Here is a 26,283-nt window from a genome sequence, read left to right on the forward strand (position 1 = left end):
TACATGTTAAAAAGCATGAACGAGTTAGAAGAGGCAATCCATTCCATATTGGTATTAGTTAATACAGACTTAGATTTAGACCAAATTTAAATAATGAAGACTGGATTATTTGTTCTCAACTTTCCCAAATTTTACGGCCTTTTAAAGAAATAACAAGTACAATGAGTGGCCAAAAATACTTGAAGGGTAGTTCAGTGATTGTTATGGTACGCTACCTGCAAGAATCTTGCAATAAAATTTTAGCAAACGGTAACCTTACATCCATAGTATCCGACGTAGTACAATTACTAATATCGGGTTTAGCAAAAAGATTTAGAGGGATTGAACAGAGTGGCACATTGTCATTATGTACATTTATGGATTCACGATTTAAAGTGCAGGGATTTTCTGATAAAAATGAAGCTAAGAAAAAACAAAAGAAAGATAATTGTGCTATTGAAAATCAACCAGTAGAAGAAAAAGAAACAGATAAAGATGGCTTAAGTATTTTTGATCAATTAATTGTACATGACTCATCTAAACGTACACCTATATCTAGAGTCCATTACAATGGTGGAAAAACCATCGCCATGTATATCCTAACTTAACCACTATATTCATAAAATATTGTAAATATGAACACATGTTCAAAATTTGATTTAATTTTAAATAATAGAAGAACACGGTTAAGAAGAAGTAAAGTAGAAAAATTTATGTTTTTAAATGTCAATTTAGACAATTCGCGATTTAATAATAACGTGTAATGTAAATGTAAGTACGATTTACTATTTGTATTGTTTAGTTTATTTTTCAAGTTATAATAAATATATCCTTCATTAGTTTCTTTCACTTCAATAAATATACACATAAACTCGCGTAGTACATTTGTTTATGTACTCGCTTATTTAAAACTACTGGTAACAATCAACTCGTTACTTGTTTACGAAAAACGATTCAATTTCGTTAACGATAAAAATGTCAACGTCTCACCTCTAGTTTCTTAGGTATCGCCAGTCGAATACCGGTTCAGCTGTTGCTGAAATGGTATTGCTGTTGCAACGCGACGTTGCCAAATAATTTTGTATGAAGCTTTTTTATTGTTGGCGTTATAACGCAGTTTATTATTTTTATTGGAAATAAGGCACAATGTGACTTTAAAATAAGTTTATTTTGATGTTTAGAGATTTAATTCGGAAATCGTACTTAAAATACGAAACATTAATAAATTTTATTTATATAAAATGATTTTCGAAGTGTAAATTAAAATGTTAAATAACACTTATTGTAAAGTAAAATTGTTGTATATCCCCAATAAAAAACATTAAGTCACCATTTAAATCCATTTCGCCCAAATTTGAGTATTTTAGAACATTGTTCAAATGCTAAAAAGACAACAGGTCAAATAAAACCAATAAGTTTGGCAACGTTGAATGTCCCCTTTTTTATTATTTCCACTCATGAATTTTCGGCGATATTTAAAGGGCGGACCTAACATACCTCTCTCTTTTTAAACAGGCGTTTCTCACTCAATCTCACGTAAGGTCCATACCGACCATAAACTTTTACCTACACTGTATATATAATAAATATTATATATATATATATATATATATATATATATATGTATATATATATATATATATGTATATATGTGTATATATATATATATATATATATATATATATATATATATATATATTCACTATATATAATTCACTAGTTGAATACTTTAGAAATATATATATATATATATATATATATATATATATATATATATATATATATATATATATATATATATATATATATATATATATATATATATATGTACCACTTTAATAACCAAGTGTGACCGGTTTGATCTTCGGACATGTGGATCCCAGTTGTCCACTTGTCCACAATGGTATACACATCTTCTTTAGGGGCAGGGTTGATCACTCGTGTGTGACTGTGTGCGAGTGTGTGTGTGCGTGTGTGTGTGTGTGTGCGCGCGTGTGTGTGTGAGAGTGAATCGAAGCTCGCCATGTTAACCAGAAATTCTGTAGAAAGACCTGTTTTCGCGTGCTTAAGCGATGCCTAAAATGCATTGACAGAGGCGGTTTGAAGTTTAAGCATAACATATGGAGATGAACTTTATTTTGTATCTTTATTTAATTTTTTTTACTAATTAAACTAAATTTTTGAATCTCTCCATTGTTTCTTTCATTAATATGCAAAACGGTTAACCGACTTTTGCTGCACCCTGTATATTAATTGTGGTTATAAACCTGAAATTCTATTGATTCGATAACCCGTTGGAAAACAATAAATTATTCATGACTTTTATTCATAAAAGACATTTCAAACGATTGTATATATATATATATATATATATATATATATATATATATATTATACAACTTAGTTGTATAATATATATATATATATATATATATATATATATATATATATATATATATATATATATATATATAGTAAACTCTTAAATATTGGGGAAATCTGCAAGAAATACTCTAATGTGTATCAATTGTTTCGCCGAACGTTTTCGCCAAAGAGAATTAATTTGGCTTCTTCAGGGCTGAAAGAGAATAAATTATAATTAGCTACCATATATTATCTATTAAAACATTATTGATCTTACCGTAACTTAGAATTGTAGAGTTAGAATATTAAAAAACTTTGCTAGTAACATAGTGGTGTTTTTTGTTACTATGTGCAAAAAAAGTTTTTTATAAGGATTGAAATGTATGGTAGCTTCGAACTTGACACGTAAAGGCTTACCCAAGGTTAATCGAAAAACCCAATGTAACTACATTTAAAAGGAGGTAATTCTTTGAATTGTCGGCAATAACTAAATTTTTGATTTTTAGAAAGTTTAAAAGTGAGGTTCTGTTTTAGCCAGAACGCAAGCGCTGACAACTTCATTAGTTCTTATGAATCTTTATGTCGTTAAGGTTCATTGGTAAAAAACGAATGAATTTAAATCCCAGTATAGGGAAATATTATTTTGATTTTCTTTATTTAATTATATTCTATTGTTCATGTATTATTGCATCTTATTGAGATGTATCTAAGAAAAGCAAGGGAATGTTATATATTTTTTATGTTCTTTTAATGTAAACAATTCAATATTGGAGATGTCTAGATGGGATAAGGAGATGGTTCTGATTAATTTCATCAAAAATTCGTATATGTTTTGAAGGTTTAATATTTCGTTCTGTATGCTGACAGCTTGTTAATTTTGGATGTAAGCAAGCCATTATTTTTATTAAGTTTATAAAGAGTTTTTCAAATCTCGTATCACTGGCTTGCCCATACAGATCTGATTATTAAGTGTTTTTATTATCTCGTTTTGTTTTATTTCTATAGCGGTAATATGAGTTTTTAGGAGGTCTAAATCTGAGTCGTCTTGGTTTCCTGTAATATATTTTAAAGCTGTGCCTAGAAATTTGAAAAGTCCTCTTTTTGTGTTCTTTTACGTGTAATTTTGTTGTAGGTCATCTTCTATTTGATGGAAGCCTTGAGCGAGATCTAGGGTGGTGAAGTATGTAGCTTTACCAAGATTGTCAAGGATTTCATAAATTTTTGGTAGAGGATACTTATCTGCGATAGTATTCTCATTGAGTTTCCTATAATCGATCACCATGCGGAATTTTCGCTTCCCTAAGGCATCAGGTTTCTTGGGGACAATCCAGACAGGTGCCGAGTAAGGTGAAACTGAAGGTCGGATTATCTTGTTGTCTAAAAGTTTGTTTACTTGTCAAGTGATCTCCTCTTGCATACATTTGGGATGTCTGTAGCCTCTAACATAAATGGGTGATTCGTCCTTAGTTTTTATTTCATGTTTCACTGCTGATGTGAAAGTTAAATTCTTTGAATTGTCGTAAAAAATGTCTTTGTATTTTTTACAGAGTTTTATTATCTTACTTCTTTCGTCTTTGTTTAGATGTTCTGTTCTTATTGCTGGTTCGTGAAATTGGGTCGGGCCGGATGAAATCTCGTAAATGTCTAGATTTTCGACGTGTAATGTCTCTAATTGTATAGGTTTTTGTAGTGGAATGTTTTATAAAAATCCGTCACTTACATTGTGGATTGAGTTAGGTATTTGTAAATTTGCAATTTTTGTGGCGTCAATAAAGACTTGTCCATGTATGTCAACGAGTATTTTATTGTATAAAGTGTAGAAATTGATCTCGACGTTGTAAGTGGTTAAGTTTAGTACTTTAGTTTCATAATTCATTACGGCTTTAAAATGTTCTAGCTCGGAGTTTCCTAAAAGAATGTCGAAATCTTCGCTCCAATCCGCAACTCGAGCATTTATAGGATCGTAAATATTATAGACTGGCAGCAGAGGTGTTTTTCTATTTAGCAAGTAATTTTGGGTTGTTTTCATAGATGTCAGTGTGAACGGTTTTTTGTAAATATGTGAGGGGTTAAAATATTTTAAAACTTTTGGCGAAACGACTGTGTGGGTGCCACCAGAGTCGATTAATACTTTAATGTTTGAATTAGGCAAGAAGAAAAACGGCAGTCGGGGATTAGTTTGGAGATTACTTAGATCGATATCGGTGGTGGATGCTCTCGGATCCTCGGGAAAATCCTGAGAAGTTTCTTCAATTAATTCTTCGGGATCGTCGTTAATTTCGAAATATTCGGGGGTGTATTCGAAATCATCGTCAGGGGTTAAATTTATACTGAACTGATGCGTGCGTCTAGTGGACGTACTCATGGGTTCATTTTTTGTGGTGATAGTCTGTACATCGATCATTGGAGTAACATGATATCTTTCAGGTTGTGAGTTTCGGATTTGTGGTCTATTAAAATTTTAATTGTTAAAGTTATTATTTTGTGGGTTATGTCTAGAAGAATTGAAATTCGATTAAGGGGTTACATTGGCATTGGGCCTAGTAGTAAACTTTGTGTTCTGATGGGGGTTGCTTTTTACTAGGTTTGAATTGGTTTGGGAAAAGTTTTATCTTGGATAAGAGTTGAAGTTTGGTTGTCTCGGATAAGAGTTAGAGTTTGGTTGAAAAACGTTTCTAGTGGGATTTGTGTTGTTATTATAAAATGTCTGATTTGTAGTAGCATGCTTTTGTTTTGGTAAGAATGGTTTATTATTTTGCTGTCTTTAAATAATTCATATATTTCTGTTAAGATTTGTGATTGTCATATATTATACATTTTTGAAGCGCTTCTTCAAGTGAATTTATTGAAAAAAATGCCTGTGCAAAATGTTTTTAAGGCTATATTTTTAAAATAAGGAGTCTTAAAATTAACAGTTTCAACGTTGTCATTTAATGTCGTATGCTGTAATAAATCATTTAAATTTTTTGTAATTCTTTATTGATATTGTTTATATGATTCGTGATTTCTTTGGACAGTTGTTGAAAGCTGTGTAACTAGAATATCTTCGGATGTCTGTCTCCGTATTTAGCTAAATGAGCTGGACGTACTTCAGCCCAAGCTGTTTTGTTTGAATAATTAAGGAAGTCCCGTGGTTCGCCTTTGATACCAAAGATGATGTTTGAATTTAAAATAAATTCCCGAGAAGGTGTTAATTGCTGACCTACCAGGAAGGTAACTGAATTATCAACTGATTTTAGAAAGGTAGATAAGTTATCTCCTGTGGAGAATTCTGGTAACGTAGCACCGTAGCACAGTGATATCGGCATATGAAAATGGTATTTCCAATTCTGTGATTAAAATGGTAGGAATTTGTTGAGGGAAATCGGCGTTGATACGGGTGTTAGAATTAATTTCAGAATTCAATGTAAGGTTTTCAAGTAAAGAGTTTAAATTATTCACAGAGTTTTCAGTTATATCAATAAAAGTGCTTATATCCCAAAACAGGAATGAAAGGATAATGTACTTACAGTAGAATGATCTGTTGGGATGTCCTGCACATAATCTTTTCTTTTCCAAAGTTCGGTGGATGTCTCGTTTAACAACTGAGTTGACCAAGGAAACTGTTTATGCTTCTTGTACGAGCTATATCCTGTTCGCAGCGCCAGATAAATTTATGCACTTTCGATATAACTTTTAAAAAAGAATTATTTATTTTCAAAATTATACAACTTAAAAAAATACAATATTACTTTATTAAAATCTTAATTACAAAAATGAAACGAATTGATCAAATAATGATAATCGAATAAATGTTAAAAAAAATAAAAATGGGTTTGTTGTCCGGAATTGTTGGAGATGCTGACTTTGCAATTGCTTGCATTACACTGTAGTTCAACGTTCAACGGTTTTTAGTATGGGAGCTTATGATTACATTTCTATATACTGGCAGAGGAGTGCGGTAGCGCCCAGTGTAGGCGAAATGAAAAAAGACCAAAACTGCGAATTTGATGATAGATTCTTCGCATCCGAATTGGTTTTCCATGTTCTGCTAACTATTAATGTGCTTCTGTCTTCAGGGACCATCTTGACGCTCAGTTGTTCTTCTTCGGCGCCGCTCTATCCTCCTTGATATTCGTGTTCAGCACGAAGCACATATATGTTGCAATGTTGAATATTTTGGATTTTTCTATAATCTGTCGTACGTTTAAAATTTGTTTTCTAGTGACACATGCGCGGATGAAACCTGCTTGTTTTTCCGTAGTTTCAGGAAATAAAAAGGGCTTTATGCTCTCTAGAATTTAGTGTAAAAGTATCTTGCTGTAGTAACTACTGAGAGCAATTGTGCGATAAATCATAAATAAGTCTTGATAATGAAAAAGTAAGCTAAAACCATCTCAACTTTTTTCATTACTGGTATGAAATAAAAAAACGCTTGCCCTTAGCAAAAATGTTTGTCTGGCTGCATGACAGTAGTACGCACATACAACAGTAGTAACTGTCAGTGTTATAGTCGTCAGAAAGTTGCTCGCTTATTTTCATGAAAAATTAGTAAAATAAAAAACAGTTACACAAGGTTGGACTTGTAAGACAGATAAAAAACAGCTCTCAATGCTGATAAAAGCTGATACCAAATTGGATATAATGGTGATGTTTGAGGAAGATCCACATACTTCTAGTAGAAAAGCATTTCCAATGTTCCATGTTGGCTATTCAGCGATTATTGGAACACCAAAAGAAAATAAAATGCATCCCTATAAAATGATACCAGCTCAGGAGCTCATGAAAGACAATTTTAATAGGAGCACGTGTTTTATAATCAAAGGATATAGCAATGTTAGATTACAATGTGATCCAATTGAAAAATATTTTGTTCTCTGATGAGTGTATCTTTACACTTAACAATCGTGCTAATCATCGAAATTGTCGATATTGGCTTAGGGAGAATCCTCATTGGATAACAGAAGAACATGCGCAATAGCCCGTAAAGGTTAATGGTTGGAGATCATTATTATAGATACCTTTTTAATTGATGGCAATTTAGATGGCGATAATTATTTAACACTGTTCCAAAATAATGTTGTGCCATCTTTGATAAAACTATATCCTGATCCAACAAACGCATATATTCCTGCTAATACGATATGGTTTCAGCAACATGGAACTTGATTGATTACCACAGTACCGGCGTCCGACGGTATCTCATCCGCATATTTTAAAATTAGTAAATAGGTAGGCGAGAATCAATGGAATGGCCAGCACAATCCCCTGATCAGATGTTATTAGAGTAGATTTTATCTTATGAGGTTGTATCAAAAATGTTATATACAAGCTAAACCCCTTAACTTAGCTGACTTAAGAAGACGAATTACACTTACGATTAGACCGGTTCTCAATAAGTTCTTTTTTTGTGTTTTTTTTACAATATAAACATTTATGAAAACATTTTTTAAGTGGGTTGTAGGGAATTTCTGTAATCAAATAGTTTTTTTATTGGATGTTAATTTTTAAATTAAAATTTGAAAGCACAAGATATGTATAAGATATTGTACATGAAATATGACTAGAATATTCTGAATGCTGTTGTATTGAAAAGTCAAGAACGTTTGAGTTGAAACTAAGATTTTGTTGAAAAAAAATGCATAATAACAAATACGAATAGATATGTTCAAGCGTTTTTTCGAATACGCACCCAATAATTTTTAATCGGATTTATTCGATTTCACAGATAAAGATTTTAAATGGTTAATGCTGGATAAACCTAAGTTTTCCAATAGGGACTAATCCTTCAGTAAATTACTACAGACGGGCCTGTTTCTTTTTTTATAGATAGGCTTAAAGTCTATGTTCTTCCAATGACACGTCAACACTGGTTTAAAAAATATTTAAAATTTTATAGAGTTTGTATATTCCTGTGGTAGCTCGTTTATAGACCGTCGGATTTCAATACGAAGTTCAACAACGATTTTATCCCCTATGCCTTTGTGTGTACTCAAACTGTCATATGAGATAAGCAAAAAAAAGAAAACTTAGAGTTGAACCGGGGTGAGTTTTTCTAAATATCGAATTTTCATAATTTTCCGCAACTTTTCCAAGGTACCATTTTTTGTTTTCACGACATACCGTTATGACCTTTTTGCAGGCTCCTTATCGTGAACACTAACAAAATGTCAAGTGACATGAAGGAGAAAATCACGGACATCGACCTAAAAATATTACATGTTTAGGTCATAATTAACCATATTAGGGCACCAGTAGCCCATATGCCAAATTTTACTAAAATTAAAAATTTAAAATCCTCTATCGATTAGGAAAATGACATAAGGGTGAATTTTTTTTTACTAAAAATGATATTCTTTACAAAAGACGACGCAAATTCCCCCAGGGAACCCCACAGTTGTTACATATTTTACGCTCCTTGATTTCACCTTTCAGTACTCTTAAATGCGTAAGAGATAAAGTGGTTCACTCAAAACATTTTTTCATCCTTCCCTGTCGAGTGTCTGTCTTCTTCATCCCCTTACTCCAATCTCCCTTAGATCGTCCTGCACATCGTCCAGATATCTGAGTTTAAGTCGCCCCCTTTTTCTTCTTCCGACAGGCCTATTTAGCATGGTTATTTCACAAGGATTATTTTCATCCATCTGCATAACGTATATCATCTTATGTCATTTATTTTGATGGCTTTTACGATATCTGCATCACCAAAAGTCTACTCTATAGAGTTCGAAATTATATCGCCTTCTCTACAGACCCTGTTCGTTAACTTCGCCATATATAATACTTTTTCTTTCTCCTCAATACTTTTCTTTCTAAGATTCATAGTAACTCTTCATCTCGGGTCGTCTCTGCCCATGTTTCCGATCCTTAGGCGAGTACTGGTCATATTATTGTTTTATAAGATTGCACTGTGTTGGTCTTAACGTATTTTTCGCTCTTAATTGAGGACCTAGGCCAAAATAACAGCGGTTAGCCACGAATATTCTTTTTCTTATTTCTTTGGATGTGTTGTTTTTCCAGTCAACCAGTGACCCCATGTAGCAGTATATCGTTTTTATAGTTTCGTGTTGCACCTCTAAGTTATTTTGTTGCATTCTTATATAGCCAGCATATATTTAATTTTCTGGAAGTTAATCAGAAGTCCAATGTTTTCTGCGGCGTTTTTAATACATGTGAAAGCTTCAACTGCTTCATTTCGGGTTCTGCTAATGATCACGATATTATCAGCATATGTCATTATTTGTATACTACGTAATCCTTGCGTGTTTCGTTGATTTTCGCTTCGTAATAAACTTCGAATAATTAGGGAATTAAAAGTTAGAAAATTAAACAGAGTTCAAAAATAAGTGTTAAAGTTAAGTGCATATAGGTGATGGTAGTGAATAAAGGAAATACCATCAGATAAGTAAGATAAGAACTATTTTAATGATTTCAACAAGATTGAGTAAATAAATAATTGTTTGAAAGATTAAAAAACTGGTTTTGGCGATTGTTTTAAGTTTGAGGGGTCGACCCGCTTAGGCATTCATACGCGTTTTTTGTTTCTTTGGCAGATAAGAAAGTAATTAGTGCCGACAAGAAATTAAATATCAAAATAAAAGCCACATAATTTTATTACAGAAATCCAGATCCGGCCTTGGAATAAATTAGATTGAAGTTAGATTAGAATTAAAGTAAATTAAAATAAATAATAATTGTTATTGCAATAAAAAAGTTTAATAATATACGAAAATGAATAGAAGTGACAAAGAAACAGGAAGCGAAATAGATACAGATGAAGAAACGAAACACAAGAGAAGATACCAGGATGAATATTTTAGAAGAAGTATAATGTCAAAGCGTACACCTTCCAAAAGTGACACTGAGAGAAAGGAAGAGAAAGAGGATGTCATAATTAAAATTATGCAACAACAAATGGAAAAAATAAAGAAATGATGAATGAAATAAAGCAAATAAGAAAAGAACAGATGGAAAATAATAAACAATTAAAAGAGATAAACGAGGAAAACAGAAAATTAAAAAATGACGTGAAAAAATTACGGAAAAATAAATACAAAAGAAAGGCAACAATCCAATGATATAATAAAAATTGGGACTTGGAATGTGAGAGGTACTTATCAGCAGGGAGCTTTATGAAACTTAGAACAAATTATGGAAAAATATACAATAGATATCCTAGTCCTGCAAGAAACGAAACAACTGGGAAATGAAATAATAAAAATAGGAAAGAGCACACGGTTTAAGAGTGGGTGGACCAAAAGATATTTTGGAGTGAAATTCATCTTCTTCTTTTTTGAGTACTGTGCCCAAGTTTTAGGAGTGGGTAGTTTCCATGACGATTTGCCGATATCGTTTTCGATCTTGCGCGGCATGTAATAATTCATCTGCTGATAAGCCAGTCCATTGACGAAGGTTTCGGAGCCATGAGTATTTCTTCCTAAAAATTCCTATTTTTCCGTCGATCTTTCGTTGAGTATCGACTGCATTTTCCTGTATCTGCTTCCTGTCATTATATGCCCCAGATATTCGAGTTTTCTCTTTTTTATCATCTTTATTAAATCGCCTTCAACTTGACCTACTCTGTTCAAGACTTCTCTGTTTAAAATGTGTTGAACCCATGATATCCTGAGCATTCTACAATATAGGTAACCACATTTCGAAGGCTTCTAATTTGTTCATCGTGGGATTCATGGTGTCGGAGAAAGTAAACAAAGTGGTTGTAAATTTTCAACCAATATCAGACAGAATATGTTACTTGAGAGTAAGAGAAAAGACTTAGAAACCAAAACAGAGTTCTACGAAAAGCAAAGCACCCTAAAAGAGAATATACAGAAATACGATATAAAGATATTCATTGGTGACATGAATAGGAAAGTCGGAAAAGAGGAAATATATAGAAGAATAACAGAAAGACGAAGTTTGCATAAGGAATCAAATGAAAATGGGAAACAGTAGAATTTGTTACAGAGAGCAAAATGAAGATAGCTAGCACAATGTTTGATCACAAAGACATTCATAAAGTAACATGGACTTCTCCCGATGGAAAAATAAATCAGATATATCATGTCCTAATTAAAAGCAAATATGATAAGGCAATAATCGATTGCAGGAGTTATAAAGGGGCAGATACCAACAGTGACCATACACTAATAATAGCAAAACTAAAACAAGAACTACCAATAATACCAAAACCTGTCAGAGATATATTCAATTACCAATTAGAACGCCTTCAAGAGAAGCAGGTTGTAAACAGACTAGAGGAAGAAATAAATAACAACTAGAGAATCCAATCAAACAGGATATAGATGAAGAGTGGCAGACCATACTAACAACCATGTCGAAAGCAGCGGAAAAGTGTATAGGAAGAGAGCATTTAAAAGACGGCAAGACTGGATCGATGAAGAATGTAGAAATGTTTTGGCAAGAAGAAACAGGGCAAAACTACAAAGAGATAAAAAAATACCCAAAATGCAATCGAAAACTATGTGGCAAAAAGAAGGGAAGGGAACTATTAGAAGAAATACTTGCAAAAATTATTAGGAAAAGATTAATAAAATATGATAATAAAGTGACTGGAGAATACCAGGGAGGTTTTATATCAGGAAGAACAATTACTGATCAAATAAGTACGTATGTTAAAATTAATACAAAATAATAGCTACGAACAAAACTTAGAATTAAATATGCTATTTATCGATTTTAAACAAGCATATGACTCCCTAAATCGAACGATGCTATATGAGGTCATGAGAACATTAGAAATACCAGAAAAGCTTATAAGGCTAGTAAGAATGACGCTTAGGAACACGATGAATAGGGTAACAATGGAAGGAAGCTTTTCAAGATAGTTCACAGTGAATAGAGGTTTAAAACAAGGGGATCCCCTATCAACGAATTTATTTAACCTAGTATTAGAACAAATCGTAAGAAGATAAAATATAAGCACTAACAGGACTATTTTCACTAGCAGGGAACAATGCATAGCGTATGCGGATGATGTGATAATACTAGCGAGAACAAAAAAACATTTAGAAAAAGTTTTCCAGAAATTTGAAGAAGAAGCGAAAAGATACCAATTAATAATAAACCAAACAAAAACGGAATATATGGAAATGAGAAAAGACATAACAAATAATAACAAATATATCAAAATGAAAGGAGCAGAGACTGTCTATAGTTTTGAAAAAGTTTCAGAATTTGAATACTTAGGAGTAACCATAACGAACACGGGAAAAGAAGAAAAAAAAATAGACAAAAGGTTATTGAAGGAAAGCAGAGCAATAGGGTCACTAAATTCATTACTGAAAGCAAAAAATGTGTCAAGAATAGCTAAACTGCAAGTCTACGAGACAGTAATCAGACCCACAGTGATGTATGCCAGTGAAACGTTGATCATGAACCAGCAGGAAGAAAAGAAAGTAGATACCTGGGAAAGAAAGGTGTTCAGAAAAATCTTCGGGAGAAATAAAGACGGCAGAGAATATATAGAGAAGACGAACGAATAAAGAAATAATGAGAATGTATGGAAAACCAGCAATTACAGCAAAAATACGAGCCCAAAGGCTCGTATTTTTCCATTTATTCGAACTCTTTATTGATTTGTTGCCGCTTTTTCTGTTTGTGCTTTTGTTTTTACTCTCTTCTTTTTACTCGATATTCTTCAACATTGCTCCTAGTCCTGTTGATCATTTTGAGATACGCGTTATTCTTCTATTTGGTTACTTGTCTGTATTCCTCATCAAACCCGTTGTTTCGCTGCCTTTTGGGTAAACTCCCAATTTTTGTTAAATTCAGTTTGATCTACTTCACTTCTAGGATGTTCTGATAGTTTCGTCGGAAATACTTTGGTCTATTAATTTAATCGATAGACAAAACAATAATATTAGGATAATTTATACAATAGATAACTCTTACTGTAATGTTATAACTATAATGTTCAGAGGTATTGATAAACCAATAACTTGGTACGCATCATAATGTCAGAATTCCTCCAAATAAGAAGAATTGGAGATAGTAGAAATATATTTCATATTAGGAATTTGTATTAACTGGTCTTGAGACTATCAGAGGATAGTTGTTCAGAAAATATAGAGCTGTGCAATAAAATAAAACGAGGTGAACCCCCTGGTAAAATGGTTAAAAGAAATCACTCATGGAGTTTAGCAGTTTAATGTTATTTTGTCGAGAATAAAGGCTTATCGTTAATGTGAGACTACTCTTTAGGTTGTAATGTTTAAGATCATTAAACTGATCTAAACCATTTGTAAATCCGTTTGGGATAAAATATATAATGTGCACTGCATACTTACCCCTAGCTGTAAACAAGGTTTATCAAATATTACTTTAAGCCATATCCCACTAAGCTCATACTCTGATGTAAGGGTAAGTTCACCATAAATCCGATCTGGCTCATCGGGTTTCCTAGCTTCATATTTGAACCAATCAGGGCACGGGGATACGAGATCTTGACTCATGACATTGTTAAAAAATAACAAAACTAGTGTTAAACCAACCCCGAACATATTTTTCCACTTTAAGAACTAAAAGTTAGTAGATTCGACTTCAGGTGTGATCACTGGATAATTGTAATTTATACTGTAAAACTGTAAAAATTATATTTGGTTTTTAGCGATGAGTAGTGATTGTTAACACAACACGCTAAGATATACCTAATTATTGTCTTTGCGTAGCTACTTCACCTACACAGCACACTTGACATTAAGGAAATAATATAAGAACCATCAGAACCGGTCCCTCGATTGATTATTTAAACTATTGTCCGGGGTTTTTGTCACACTCTTCGATTTAACATAATTTTGAATATAGATAGACCATCAAATATGATAACTAATAATTTAAAAATCATAATAAACTGTGATCATAAACCAGTTCTTTTCAATTCCTCAAACCACGATTAACCTTTTCGAGACGGGTATATTTTGCTAGGTCGGACGCACTGGACGCATAAAATTTTCATTTTTTAATCCAACATTTATAATACTGAGCTTTGATAGAAAAACACGTTTCTATTCCAATGACCATTATAGTAATAATACGGTAAAATTTATAAACAAATTAATAATAATTGGGAAAGTAAATAATATTGCATAGTATAAACAAACAAAATAATATTGTTACGGTATAAAAATGATACTTTTTACCCTCTTTAATAGTAATTATTAGGATAGTACTCAAAGCTTTACTCAAACTCGACACTCCGGCTAATAAAAATTATATTTATTGAGAACCCTTAATCTACAAGGGAAGTATTCCCTTCTTCTTTTCAATTGTTCAAAAAGGAATCCATCAACCAATAAATATTCTTTATGGGCGTCAGGTATTCATTTATTAACCTGTGAATACCTCCAGGTATTAAACAAAGTACTCGATCTTAGGACACAAAAAAAAGAATATTTATGGTTAATGAATCACCCTTAAACAAAATACATCTATTGAACAATTTATTACGAAAATATGTATAAGTTTATATTTCAGAATATCTGGTGACAAAATAAAATTTTAACATAAATTTTGTCTAACAAGTTGACTAGAAAAATTGACAAAATCTTTTCATGTTTTATATAAATTAATTACCTTAAGAGTTTTATTATATTGAACCTTTGATCGATGAAACGAATCAGACTAAAAATGAGCAGATAATTTTTTGCCTGATCACTCAAAAACTCAACTCAGCCAAAAAAGGTACCATGCGTTCGGTTTCGAACTACAGTGATATTATTCTACAAAGGACGTTTTTAATTTAAATACACTGATGTTGTAATTAACTTAGATTCTGCCATTTTCCAAGCCGTATACAAGTCTTCAATACCAAAATAATTTGATCTAAACCATTAAAAATATCTAATTTTCGGAATCACCCCAAATCAAATCAGAAACAGCCTAGATATAGGGATGCCTAACAGAAATCACCATTAACCCCCCGTCGGTCGCATGTGTATCAAAATGATACACGCTCGCCAATTTTTAATGCTATTATTGAACCCTAAAGTAAGGAACACCCACCTTCATAGTACTTTTCTAGACCGGTTTAGTCTACCGCTCGGGCGCTCAGTCGTATTCGTAAAGTCCTAGTGATTGAGTGTGTTTTCATACAAGCGTATTGTATCATATTGATACATTGCGACATATCGTATAGCGCTGTTAAGCGTTGTTTTACTTTGGTCGTATTTTAGGCTATTTTCGGCCTACTTATTATATGTGAGTGCTATTTTATATTTTTATTATCAGTATAATGGCTGTAAAGCAAATTTACAACCTAAATAATCCGACTGAAGTAGAATATCTTCGAAAATTTATGTTAGATGAGAACGAAAATGAAGATGCCCCTAACCAAGTGGAAGATTTCGAGGATGAACCAGACACAGATGCGGAAGATCAGCCAACGGATAAAAGAGTTGGTGACTCTGATACTGAAGAGAGTGAGACAGAGGAATAGCTAGATTTACACGACAATTTATTTTTCTTTGGAAAAGATAAAACCACTAAATGGATGAAAACACCGCACGAGAAGAAGCGACGCACTGATCCACATAACCTGGTTACACGTCTCCCAGGAGTAATACATGAAGCACGACTAGCTAAGTAACATATAGGAGGATTTTGGAGTCAGATATTTTCTGATAAAATGCTACAAACAATAGTCAAGTTCACAAACCAGTACATGCATCTTAAAGTAAGGGATCACTTTGACCGACAACGTGATGCAACTGACACGGACATGACAGAACTCAAGGCCTTTATAGGCCTTTTATATCTAGCAGGAACTTTTCACGCCAATAAAATGATGTTAGAGGATCTATGGGGTACTGATGGACCCGGCGTGGAAATATTTCGACTGATTATGGGTCTCAGAAGGTTCAAGTTTTTTTATGAGATGCGAGCATTTCTATGACCGCATCACAAGACTTGAAAGGAAAGCTGTTGACAACATTGCGCAGATTCGTGAATTGTTCGACGATTTTGTTCATAATTGTAGACATAGCTATTCACTAGGACAGTGTGTGACTTTTGACGAAAAATTGGAGGCTTTTAGGGGACATTGCAAGTTGAAACAATATATCCCTTCAAAGCCATCCAAATACGGAGTAAAAATTTATGATCTGTATGATGTAGTTACTTTTTATAGTTATAGCCTGGAAATATATGCTGGAAAGCAACCCCAGGGACCCTATGAACAAAGTAATAAACCATCTGATGTCTTTAAAAGATTTTCCCAAAATAAGTACCATCTATTGGCACATGAACATGGAAGGAACAATAATAAACGACGATAAGACAATAATGGAAAGATGGAGGGAACATTTTCAGCTGATACTGAATGGAAATCAAGCGAATACAATGGAGAAGGAAAGCCACAACAGGAGAGTATCCATGAGAAACACGGAAAATCTAGAAACTATAGAAAAAGAAGAACTGGAAGAAGCAATAAGAAAGATAAAGATTGGAAAAGCAGCAGGAAGCGATGAAGTAGCACCAGAAATGATGAAATATATAGGAGTAAAAGCAAAAGAAAAATTGTTATACATATATAACCTAATATGGAAGAGAAAAGTAATACCCAGAGAATGGACAAATGCAGTAATTATACCTATATACAAGAAAGGAAACACAAGAGACTGTAGGAACTATAGAGGTATATCACTACTATGTGTAGCAGCAAAAGTATACGAAACCATAATAGAAAGGAAAATTAGAAAAGAAATAAAACATAAATTAGAGGATGTACAAAGTGGATTCAGGAAAGGACACAACACACAAGACCATATATTCACCATGCAACAAGTAATAGAAAAAGCCTTAAAGAAAAATAAAGAAATACATCTGAGCTTTATAGACATGGAAAAAGCATTCGACTCAGTCAAAAGAAAAGATATATGGGAAAGCCTAAAGAAGAAACAAGTAAGTGAAGAACTGATAGAAGCAACAAAGAGTATATACATGAAAACAACAAATACAGTAAGAATGTTAAATATACAGTCAGAACCATTCGAAACAACGCAAGGAGTTAGACAAGGGGGAAGCCTCAGCCCAGTACTATTCATAAATGTAATAGATGAGATAGTGAAAGAATGTAAGAAAACATTCAAGAAATACTGCATCGGTTGGACCAGAATGCAAATGATAAATGCTGAGATGTGTATATTTGCAGACGACATAGTATTAATAAATAAATAAATAAATAAGTTTACATATTTGGGTTCTCTCATAACAAACGATAATGACACATCTGAAGAAGTAAAACGGAGGGTACTGCTAGCAAACAAATGTTATTTTGGACTAAGCAAGCAGCTAAAAAACAGAAATTTAAGCCAGAAAACCAAACTAATAATATATAGAACACTCATCCTACCAGTGCTGACATATGGGTCAGAAACATGGACCATCTCCAAAACAGACGCAAATCTTCTGCTCGTCTTCGAAAGGAAGATACTAAGAAGAATAATGGGCGCATTCTGTAAGAATGGTATTTGGAGAAGGCGATATAATTTCGAATTGTACGAGAAGTATAAAAAAATAGTAAATGGTAGAGATGTAATATCCTTCATAAAAATAGGTAGGCTTAGATGGGCTGGACATGTGTCAAGAGCAAATGAAAATTACCCACCCAGACGAACTCTATTATCGGTCCCAGTGGGAAATAGGAGTAGAGGCAGACCACGACTGAGATGGAGGGACGGTGTGGACGAGGACGCAAGGAAAATCGGCGCGGCAAATTGGCAACGGTTGGCGATGAACAGAAACGACTGGCGAAATAGACTGGGAAAGGTCAAGGCTCAACTAGAGCTGTAGCACCACTGATGATGATGATAGTATTAATTGCGGAAACTGCAGAAAAACTGAAATACAACTTAGAGAAATGGAACCTAGAAGCAAGCAAATACAACTTAAACGTAAACAAAGAAAAGACTCAAATAATGAAAATATCAAGGAGACAAGGGACGGAAGATCAAATAGAAGTAATGATAGACCAACAAAAAATAATACAGACAAATTCATACAAATACTTAGGAACAGTAATCAACAACAAAGGAGACATCGAGGATGATCTTAACAACAGAATGGAAAACACAGGAAAACTATTCCAAGCACTAAATAGAGGATTCCTTAATAACAAAGAAATATCAACAAAGACCAAGATGACAATATACAAAACAATATATAGACCTACAGTGACATATGGAGCAGAAAATTGAATATTAAACAAAAGACATCAGAGCAGAATTCAGGCAGCAGAGATGAAATACCTCAGAAAAACGATAGGAGTAAAAAGAACTGATAGAATCAGAAATGAAGAAATAAGAGAAAGACTCAAAATCAAACCGATACTCGAGTCAATCAAAGAGAAAAAATTGGCATGGTTCGGACATCTAACCCGGATGGACAATAATAGACAAGTTAAAAGAGTGTGGGACGCCAAACTAATAGGGAAGAATAATAGAAGAATAATAGACAAGTTAAAAGAGTGTGGGACGCCAAACTAATAGGGAAGAACAGAAGAGGAAGACCCATTAAAGAATGGAACAGTGACATCTCGCAGATACTGCAGAGTAAGGGTAAGACTTGGCAGGAAGCAACACAGATGGCATCCAATAGGAAGGAATGGAGAAAGTTCGTTAAGAGCTAGGACACCTCAGAAGACTGTCAAATATTGTAATGTAATGAATTGTATTTTAAACGGCCCAACACCGAAAGGTACAAATGGGTCTACTGATTAAGTAAAGTAAAGTACTATTGGCACATGATGAGCAAAAGTCAAATAAGCAGGAGTTTGCCAGTAACCTCGTGTTTTGACACGAATCGAATAGCAGTTACAATTGATTTATTTACTCGTTTAGTATGATTAGTTTGAGGATGAAAATTAGCTTTACAAAATATCATCTTAATTGAATACCTCGACATCAATTTCTTAACATTATGTGAAACAAACTGCCTTGCGGAACACCAAAAATCAAGATAACATCGTTTTCCAGGAAACGAACTATACGAGTAACAGCTTTAAGCATAGGATGGACCAACGTAAACTTGGTGAACCAATCCACAATAACTAATACCGAAGTATTTTCATTCTTCGCTTCATTCATTTGAAATGGAAAATTAATGTTCCTATAAGATCCTAACAAACCTGCCTTTGAAAGATTGTCAACTTTCCTTACATAATTATAAATGGTTCGTCGCGTATTCGACCAATAATACGTCTCCAACACTCTACCTATTAAGTTTTATACACTCCAAAATGTGCTGCTGTCGGATAATCGTGGAACTTAGAATGATTTCCCTACGATTCAAGAAAGAAACGACGATTTTCCAATTCGAAGCATTCGACAAAGGTCCGAAACGGTTAAAAATGTGCTTATATAACACACCATTGTCTACCTTAAACGTGGGATACTTATCAGGACCCGTTGATACTTGAGTAATGATTTGTTTATACCATGAGTCTAGTTTCCATAACGATAAATCAAGAATATTTAAATCATGAATACGGAAGAGACAATCAACTACCACACTACTTGAACCCTTACGATAATTAATAGTAAAATCATACTGTGCTAAACGAATTTTTCAACGAGCTGTTCTTGGTGACGGATTTTTCATACTATGCAGCCACACTAACGATAAATAATCAGTAAAGACAGTAAAATGTCTACCTTCCAGAAAATAACGAAAATGTTCCATCCCGTGTAACACAGCCATAAACTTTTTCTCCGTAGGTGAACGAGGGCTCTTTGACACCGCCCAAGTGTATCCGAATAAATATATCGTCCGAGTACAAGACATTAATTATAAAACAAAAAGAGAAATCAAACGATTTCTACTTAGCGAAACCGAATTCAAATCTTAACCACTGTGTTTCCTAAGGGAAAGTTCATTCCTTAATTCATCCAGCTGGATGAATTACTCGGCAAGGGAATCTAAAATTGCATTCCACAAGCCGTTCATCCTAGTCAAAATTCGTAGTGAATTCAGTTTCTCGTACTTCCAACGAAGTAAATAACAAAACAGAATGACGGTATTAGATTTTTGTTTTGATACAGTGCAGCAACAACCGTTGATACGTATTTCGACCTCCTTAAGTCTCTTCAGAACGGTATAGTCACTGCTCTGAACCAAAACAAAAATCTTTCCCGTCCTAGACAATAGTTATTAAAATAACTATATACGGACGTAACTACGCCATCTAAAAACAAAAAGAGAAATCAAACGATTTCTACTTAGCGAAACCGAATTCAAATCTTAACCACTGTGTTTCCTAAAATCGAATTCAATCTTCGCTATTCTTCGCTAAGTAGAAATCGTTTGATTTCTCTTTTTGGTTTTAGATGGCGTAGTTACGTCCGTATATAGTTATTTTAATAACTATTGTCTAGGACGGGAAAGATTTTTGTTTTGGTTCAGAGCAGTGACTATACCGTTCTGAAGAGACTTAAGGAGGTCGAAATACGTATCAACGGTTGTTGCTGCACTGTATCAAAACAAAAATCTAATACCGTCATTCTACATTAATTATAATTACTTCGGATTATTCCTTCGACTTGGTATATTTCCATTAAGCAGTGGTTCTTTTGTTATGTGTATTTAAATAAACTACTCTTACTCAGTAGAAATGTATTTCAATTATAAATAGTATATCTTTAAATTGGTTTATAGACAATACAATAATTACTATTTATTTGTTCGTTACTTGTATAAGAAATATTATCACTTACAGTTATTCTTAACACGTGATCGGATGATTCACCATGCGGCTGTTGAAACTTAAGAGTGTTGTGTCTTCTTAGCTCGACAGTTAAACGTAAAATAGTAGATATTGCAGCAAGGGATAGGACGTGGGAGCGCTGTTGCCAGTTTGGAATAATTTCGAACATACCCCTCGGCCGTTGAATGTCTCATTCAAAGGAATGAGATCTAATGGGTAAGTTGGAACGTGAGAAGATACAGAAGACCTATGATATATGAACAAGAAAGTAAGCAGGAACAAAGAATAAAGTAATAAACAACAATCAAAATTAAGAATCTTTAGGTAAGGGACATAGCTTTGTGATGGGCCTAATGAAGACTCCTTTACTGGTTTGAATCCGTACAGCTCTGACCTTTCCGTCTAAGCCAGGAAATATTTCTAATATTCTGGCCAAAGGCCACCTAAGGAGGGAGTCTCATCCTCCTTCAAGAGAACAAGATCATCTATTTTTTAATTTTCTTTAATTTGAAACCACTTGGGCCGTCCCTGTAATCTGTTTATATATTCCAAATAAAATATCTTCCAAAAGTGCTGTTGAAGCTAAATACAGCGTTGAAAGAAGTTTAGTCTATTTTCAGGTATGTGAGTGATTCCTTTTTCAGGGTAAGAAGTGAGTCCAGAGCCTATAAGAAAATGACCCGGAGTCAGGCATTTTAAATCGACGGGGTCGCTAGATAGAGGGCAAATTGATCTGGAATTTAATATAGCCTCTACTTAAATTACAACAGTAGCTAATTCTTCAAAAATTCAGGGGGCGTTGCCTAATATTCGACGAATATGAAATTTTGACTGTTTTGTGGCTGATTCCCAAATTTCTCTCCAATGAGGACTATGGGGAGGTATCCACTTCCATTTTATTAGATTTTCTGAGGCAAAGTTTTGAATTGCAGTAGAATTTTTAGAGGTTTTGAGGAAGTCATACAGTTAACGAAGACAGTTATTAGCACTAGTAAAATTGGTACCGTTATCGCTAAATATAACAGGGGTTCCCTCTAAGAGCAATAAAATGTTTTAGTGCTAGTAAAAAGGAGTCACTAGAGAGAGGATACGAGTTCAATATGGACAGCTTTTGCACTCATGCAGATAAAGAGTCCCACATAACATTTTGTGAGAGGGGCCTTACGAAGGCGAAATGTTTTTATCGTAAGTGGTCCAGCATAGTCAGTCCCAACATTTTGAAAGGGGCGTGAGGTCGAAACTCTTTCCTCTGGTAAATCGAACATGATTTGCTGTGCAGGTTGTGCGCGAAATCTAAAGCAAGTAGAGTAATTTCGAATAATTTTCTTAATTTCCCGGAGCCCATTCAAGGGCCAAAATCTTTGTCTGACGTTGGAAAGTAAGGCTTGTGATCCGACATGGCCAAGTATAGTACGTTCATGTGAAAGCAGTAGAGTGACAACATGTGATTTAGAGGGAAGTAAAATAGGGTATTTGTGATATTCTATAATTTCTGCATTTTTTAAGCGTCCTGCAAAAAATTTTCTTCGGTAGGTTTAGTGGTAAGAAGTAAGATTTTTATTTCTTCTGGTAAGTTGCATTCATTAATTTTTTCATTAAAATAAGCAAGATTTAGATTGGGGTCTTGCAGAAATGAAGGACCTGACCACCATAAATCTAATTTTAAAATGTTTTGGGCTAGTAATCCTCGAGATGGGGAATCGGCAGCATTTTCTGCAGATTTTATGTGGCGCCAGTGAAAGGCATTTGTCAATTCAGTGATTTAAGCAACTCGATTGGAAACAAAGGTATTCCAGCGGGATGCATGAGATTGTATCCAGGATAGTGCTATTCTTGAATCGCTCCACAAATTGACCCTAGAGAATGACAGTTTGTTTTTATATATTGATATGATTCTTTTGGTGAGTTTTGAGAGGAGTAACATGGCACAGCGTTCAAGTCTACGTAAGGTAGTTGTCCTGATAGGGCTTACCCGAGATTTTCCTGTAACCAGTATGCAGGAAACTGTGTTATCAGTGTATACAGTACGAAAGTAAATGCATGCTGTATAAGCCCTTTAGCTGCTGTCAGCAAAGTCATGAATTTGTATGTGTGCGATTTTCTTATTAAGAAATAGACAGCGTGTTATTTTTAAGGATTTTAAGTGAGGTATATTATATTCAAAGGTTGTCCATTCTTTTTCCAAAGAGGGAGTTAAGATATCGTCCCAGTCCATTCGTTCGAGAAAAAGTTTCTTAATGAATAACTTTCCATGTAGAATGACAGGAGTTATCAACCCTAAGGGGTCATGCATTTTAGCTAGAGTGGATGAGGCAATTATTTTTGTAACGTAAGTGTCAGTTGGGGCTTCAGGTACTGAGATTGAGAGTGTGTCTAGAGAAGGGTTCCATGAAAGTCCTAAAACCTTATTAGAGGCATTTTCGATTTGGATATTATATGAAGTGGGTTGATCATTGTTACAATATTTTTCAGTGAACCTTATGGAATTGGAAACTCATTTGTGAGTCAAATGCAAGCACTGCCTAGAACGGTATTTAATTCGTGATATGTGGTTTCTAGGTCAGCTTCAGTTTCGGCACCACAGAGAATGTCGTCTACGTAAGTTTGTGTAAGTAAGGCTTCACAAGCCAGGGGGTATTTTTGCATATTAGTGGATGCAAGCTCTTTTATAGCCCGAGTAGATAAGAAATTTAGTTGAACTAGTAAGTTCAATGCATTCAAGTGGTTTAGAGGGATCATCTCTCCACAGTATATTTTGCAGGAAGGTTTGATTTGGGTTGATATTTATTTGACGGTATATTTTTTGAATATCAGCCGTGCAAACAAATTGGGGTATTCCAAAACAGCAAATAATGTCAAGTAGATCAAGTTGTACCTGTGGACCTTGTAGCAAAAACTGGGGTGTGTAGGAGGAGAGATGTATAAGAAGAGTGGTCTATATATATATATATATATATATATATATATATATATATATATATATATATATATATATGGGATACAATTGATAGAAGTAAAATAGATAACAATTAAGTAAAGAAGTATGAAAAAAATATTAAACGGAATGTGGCTAGGCTAGCAATGTAGGCAAGAGAATGACCACTAGAAACTCAAGGATGGATACGGCCAATTTGCATGCCTTTTAGAGACAGTAAATCAGGAAAATATGTATGATGGATAGAAAAGAAGATATGAAAAATGAATAGATATAATAAAACAAATTGAGGGCGCCAGAAGAGGTATACTACTCTAAAAAGAGTAACGGTCACTCTTCCAGGTATCATATACCTACTGCTAATATTAATTAAAGTTGATGTAATAAACAAAAATGCTGTAAATGTAAAAAGGTAAGGAAATATTAATAAAAAATTATATGCAAAACAAATTCAAGTTTATTAAATACAACTTCTTAGATTTTGACAATCTCTAAGTTACCAAAAAGTATATGAAAATTTCACAATATAATATTTTAACAGAAATGTTGAAAACAACTATAACAAAAAGTTGAAAACTACACAGAATAACTCTGATATAGAGTGTACAACCTACATCTAGGTTAAAAAACAACCATAAACAAAATAATGCTAACGTTGGAAGAACGTATAGCCAAGTAAATATATTATACTAACTTACAATATGACCAACAATATTGTTAAACACCTCTAAATTCAAATATAAACAAAGTAATATATAAATGGGAACAAGCCAAGTTAAACAATTGAAATGGTCTATTATCCTGAAGGGATAATAACCAGAGTTAATAACGCAAGATGAAATATAAAAAAAATTAGTTAAGTAAACAAATAATGAAATAATTAAAGTTAATAATGAAATAAATGGTTAATACAAAAAACCAATGGAAGATAATCTCTGGGTAGAATTTGAGCTCAAACTTACCGATACCTTACACCAAGGGGAGTTATATTAATATATATATATATGTTATATGAGAAAATATTAACCTTGAACTAGCTTAAGTTCGCCGACTTCAGATTTCATCATCCCATTCCCATAGAAACCGCTGAGCACGCATTAGAACTTTGTACGAACCGTTGGCCAACATTCATGGGAACAGCAATTCAGCACTTCATACCAAACCTATAAATTACCATTCTCAGATGCCGGAATCTCTCTTAGCTGCAACTTCGACCAGTCCAGTTATTGTAGTCATTTTAAATTAATTTAATTTTGTACTATTATTTAATATTTAATTTGTAACAAATAAAGTTCTTTTTTAAAAAGTCAAATACGTGATTAGTGATCTAACAATTGGCGCAAAGTCAGTAGGATCCGGTTAACGTTGCTAGAACACGTGTATACTCACTGGCAGCGGCGGATTCTCATCCCTTAACGGAACAAAGAATCTACGGAAGTCCTCACTCCTGTGACCTACGGAAGGAACACCTAGTGAAGCCCCTGGTAGCCGAGCAGAGAGAACAAGACAACCCGTAAAGAAGGAAGCATCTCCGAACAACCTCACTCCTGTAATCTACGGAAGGAACACCTAGTGAAGCCCCTGGTAGCTGAGCAGAGAGAACAAGGCGTCCCGATGTTCTTCTTTATGTAAGTGGATTTTGAATCATCTCGTTAATAATTTTGTTATATTAATTTACGAAATTGACTATACTGCAAGTCAATTAATCAAGATACATAAAAGAAAATAAAAGTTGATTATCTAATATTTGAAATTATTGATATTTCTTTACATACTATTTTATACTGATATTTTATTGACATATTTTTTTTACTTGCTATATTTTGGTATATTTTCTCTCGATATATTTTTATTTGGTATATTTGATACATTTTTGTTGATATATTATTTGATATTTTTATATTGATACATTTTTGCCCTTTATATACCACCACATTTTTTTTTCTCCCTTATATACTGATACATTTTATATTTCTCCATACTTCTATTTTTCATTTTCGTTTAAAAATATCTCGAAAAATGCCTGAGACACGTTCCCAGACTCAACAAGAAATCGAACCATACAAGCTTTCGGAAATATTTTCTATTGTCCCAGAATTTGAAGGCGATCCGATTTCTCTTTCTACATTTTTAGATGCGTGCGACTGTGCTTTTAAAATGGCCACAGGCGATCAGCGCGTTCTATTAACGATTCACGTAAAAAATAAACTCAAAGGTAAAGCTGCACAGCTTATTAATTCTAGAAAACCAATTTCTTATACAGAAATAAAACAATTACTAAATCTACATTTCGGAGACAGTAGAGACC

General features: G+C 33.5%; 1 protein-coding gene across 2 annotated transcripts in view; it reads right to left on the minus strand.

Annotated features, from left to right (window-relative positions):
• The window catches only part of LOC140436994 (chymotrypsin-like protease CTRL-1), a 177,531-nt gene that overhangs the window by 103,118 nt on the left and 48,130 nt on the right, over window positions 1-26,283 (minus strand). The window contains exon 1 of one of the 2 annotated variants that reach the window (XM_072526205.1): window positions 13,632-14,242. The exons of the other annotated variant lie outside the window; for it this stretch is intronic. Within the exon in view, the coding sequence (XP_072382306.1) occupies window positions 13,632-13,844 (213 nt within the window). The 5' untranslated portion in view covers window positions 13,845-14,242. Of the gene's footprint in view, window positions 1-13,631; window positions 14,243-26,283 lie in introns of those variants that run through there. 2 annotated transcript variants of the gene reach the window in all.

The sequence above is a fragment of the Diabrotica undecimpunctata genome, chromosome 3, assembly GCF_040954645.1.
Source record: "Diabrotica undecimpunctata isolate CICGRU chromosome 3, icDiaUnde3, whole genome shotgun sequence".
NCBI lineage: Eukaryota > Metazoa > Arthropoda > Insecta > Coleoptera > Chrysomelidae > Diabrotica > Diabrotica undecimpunctata.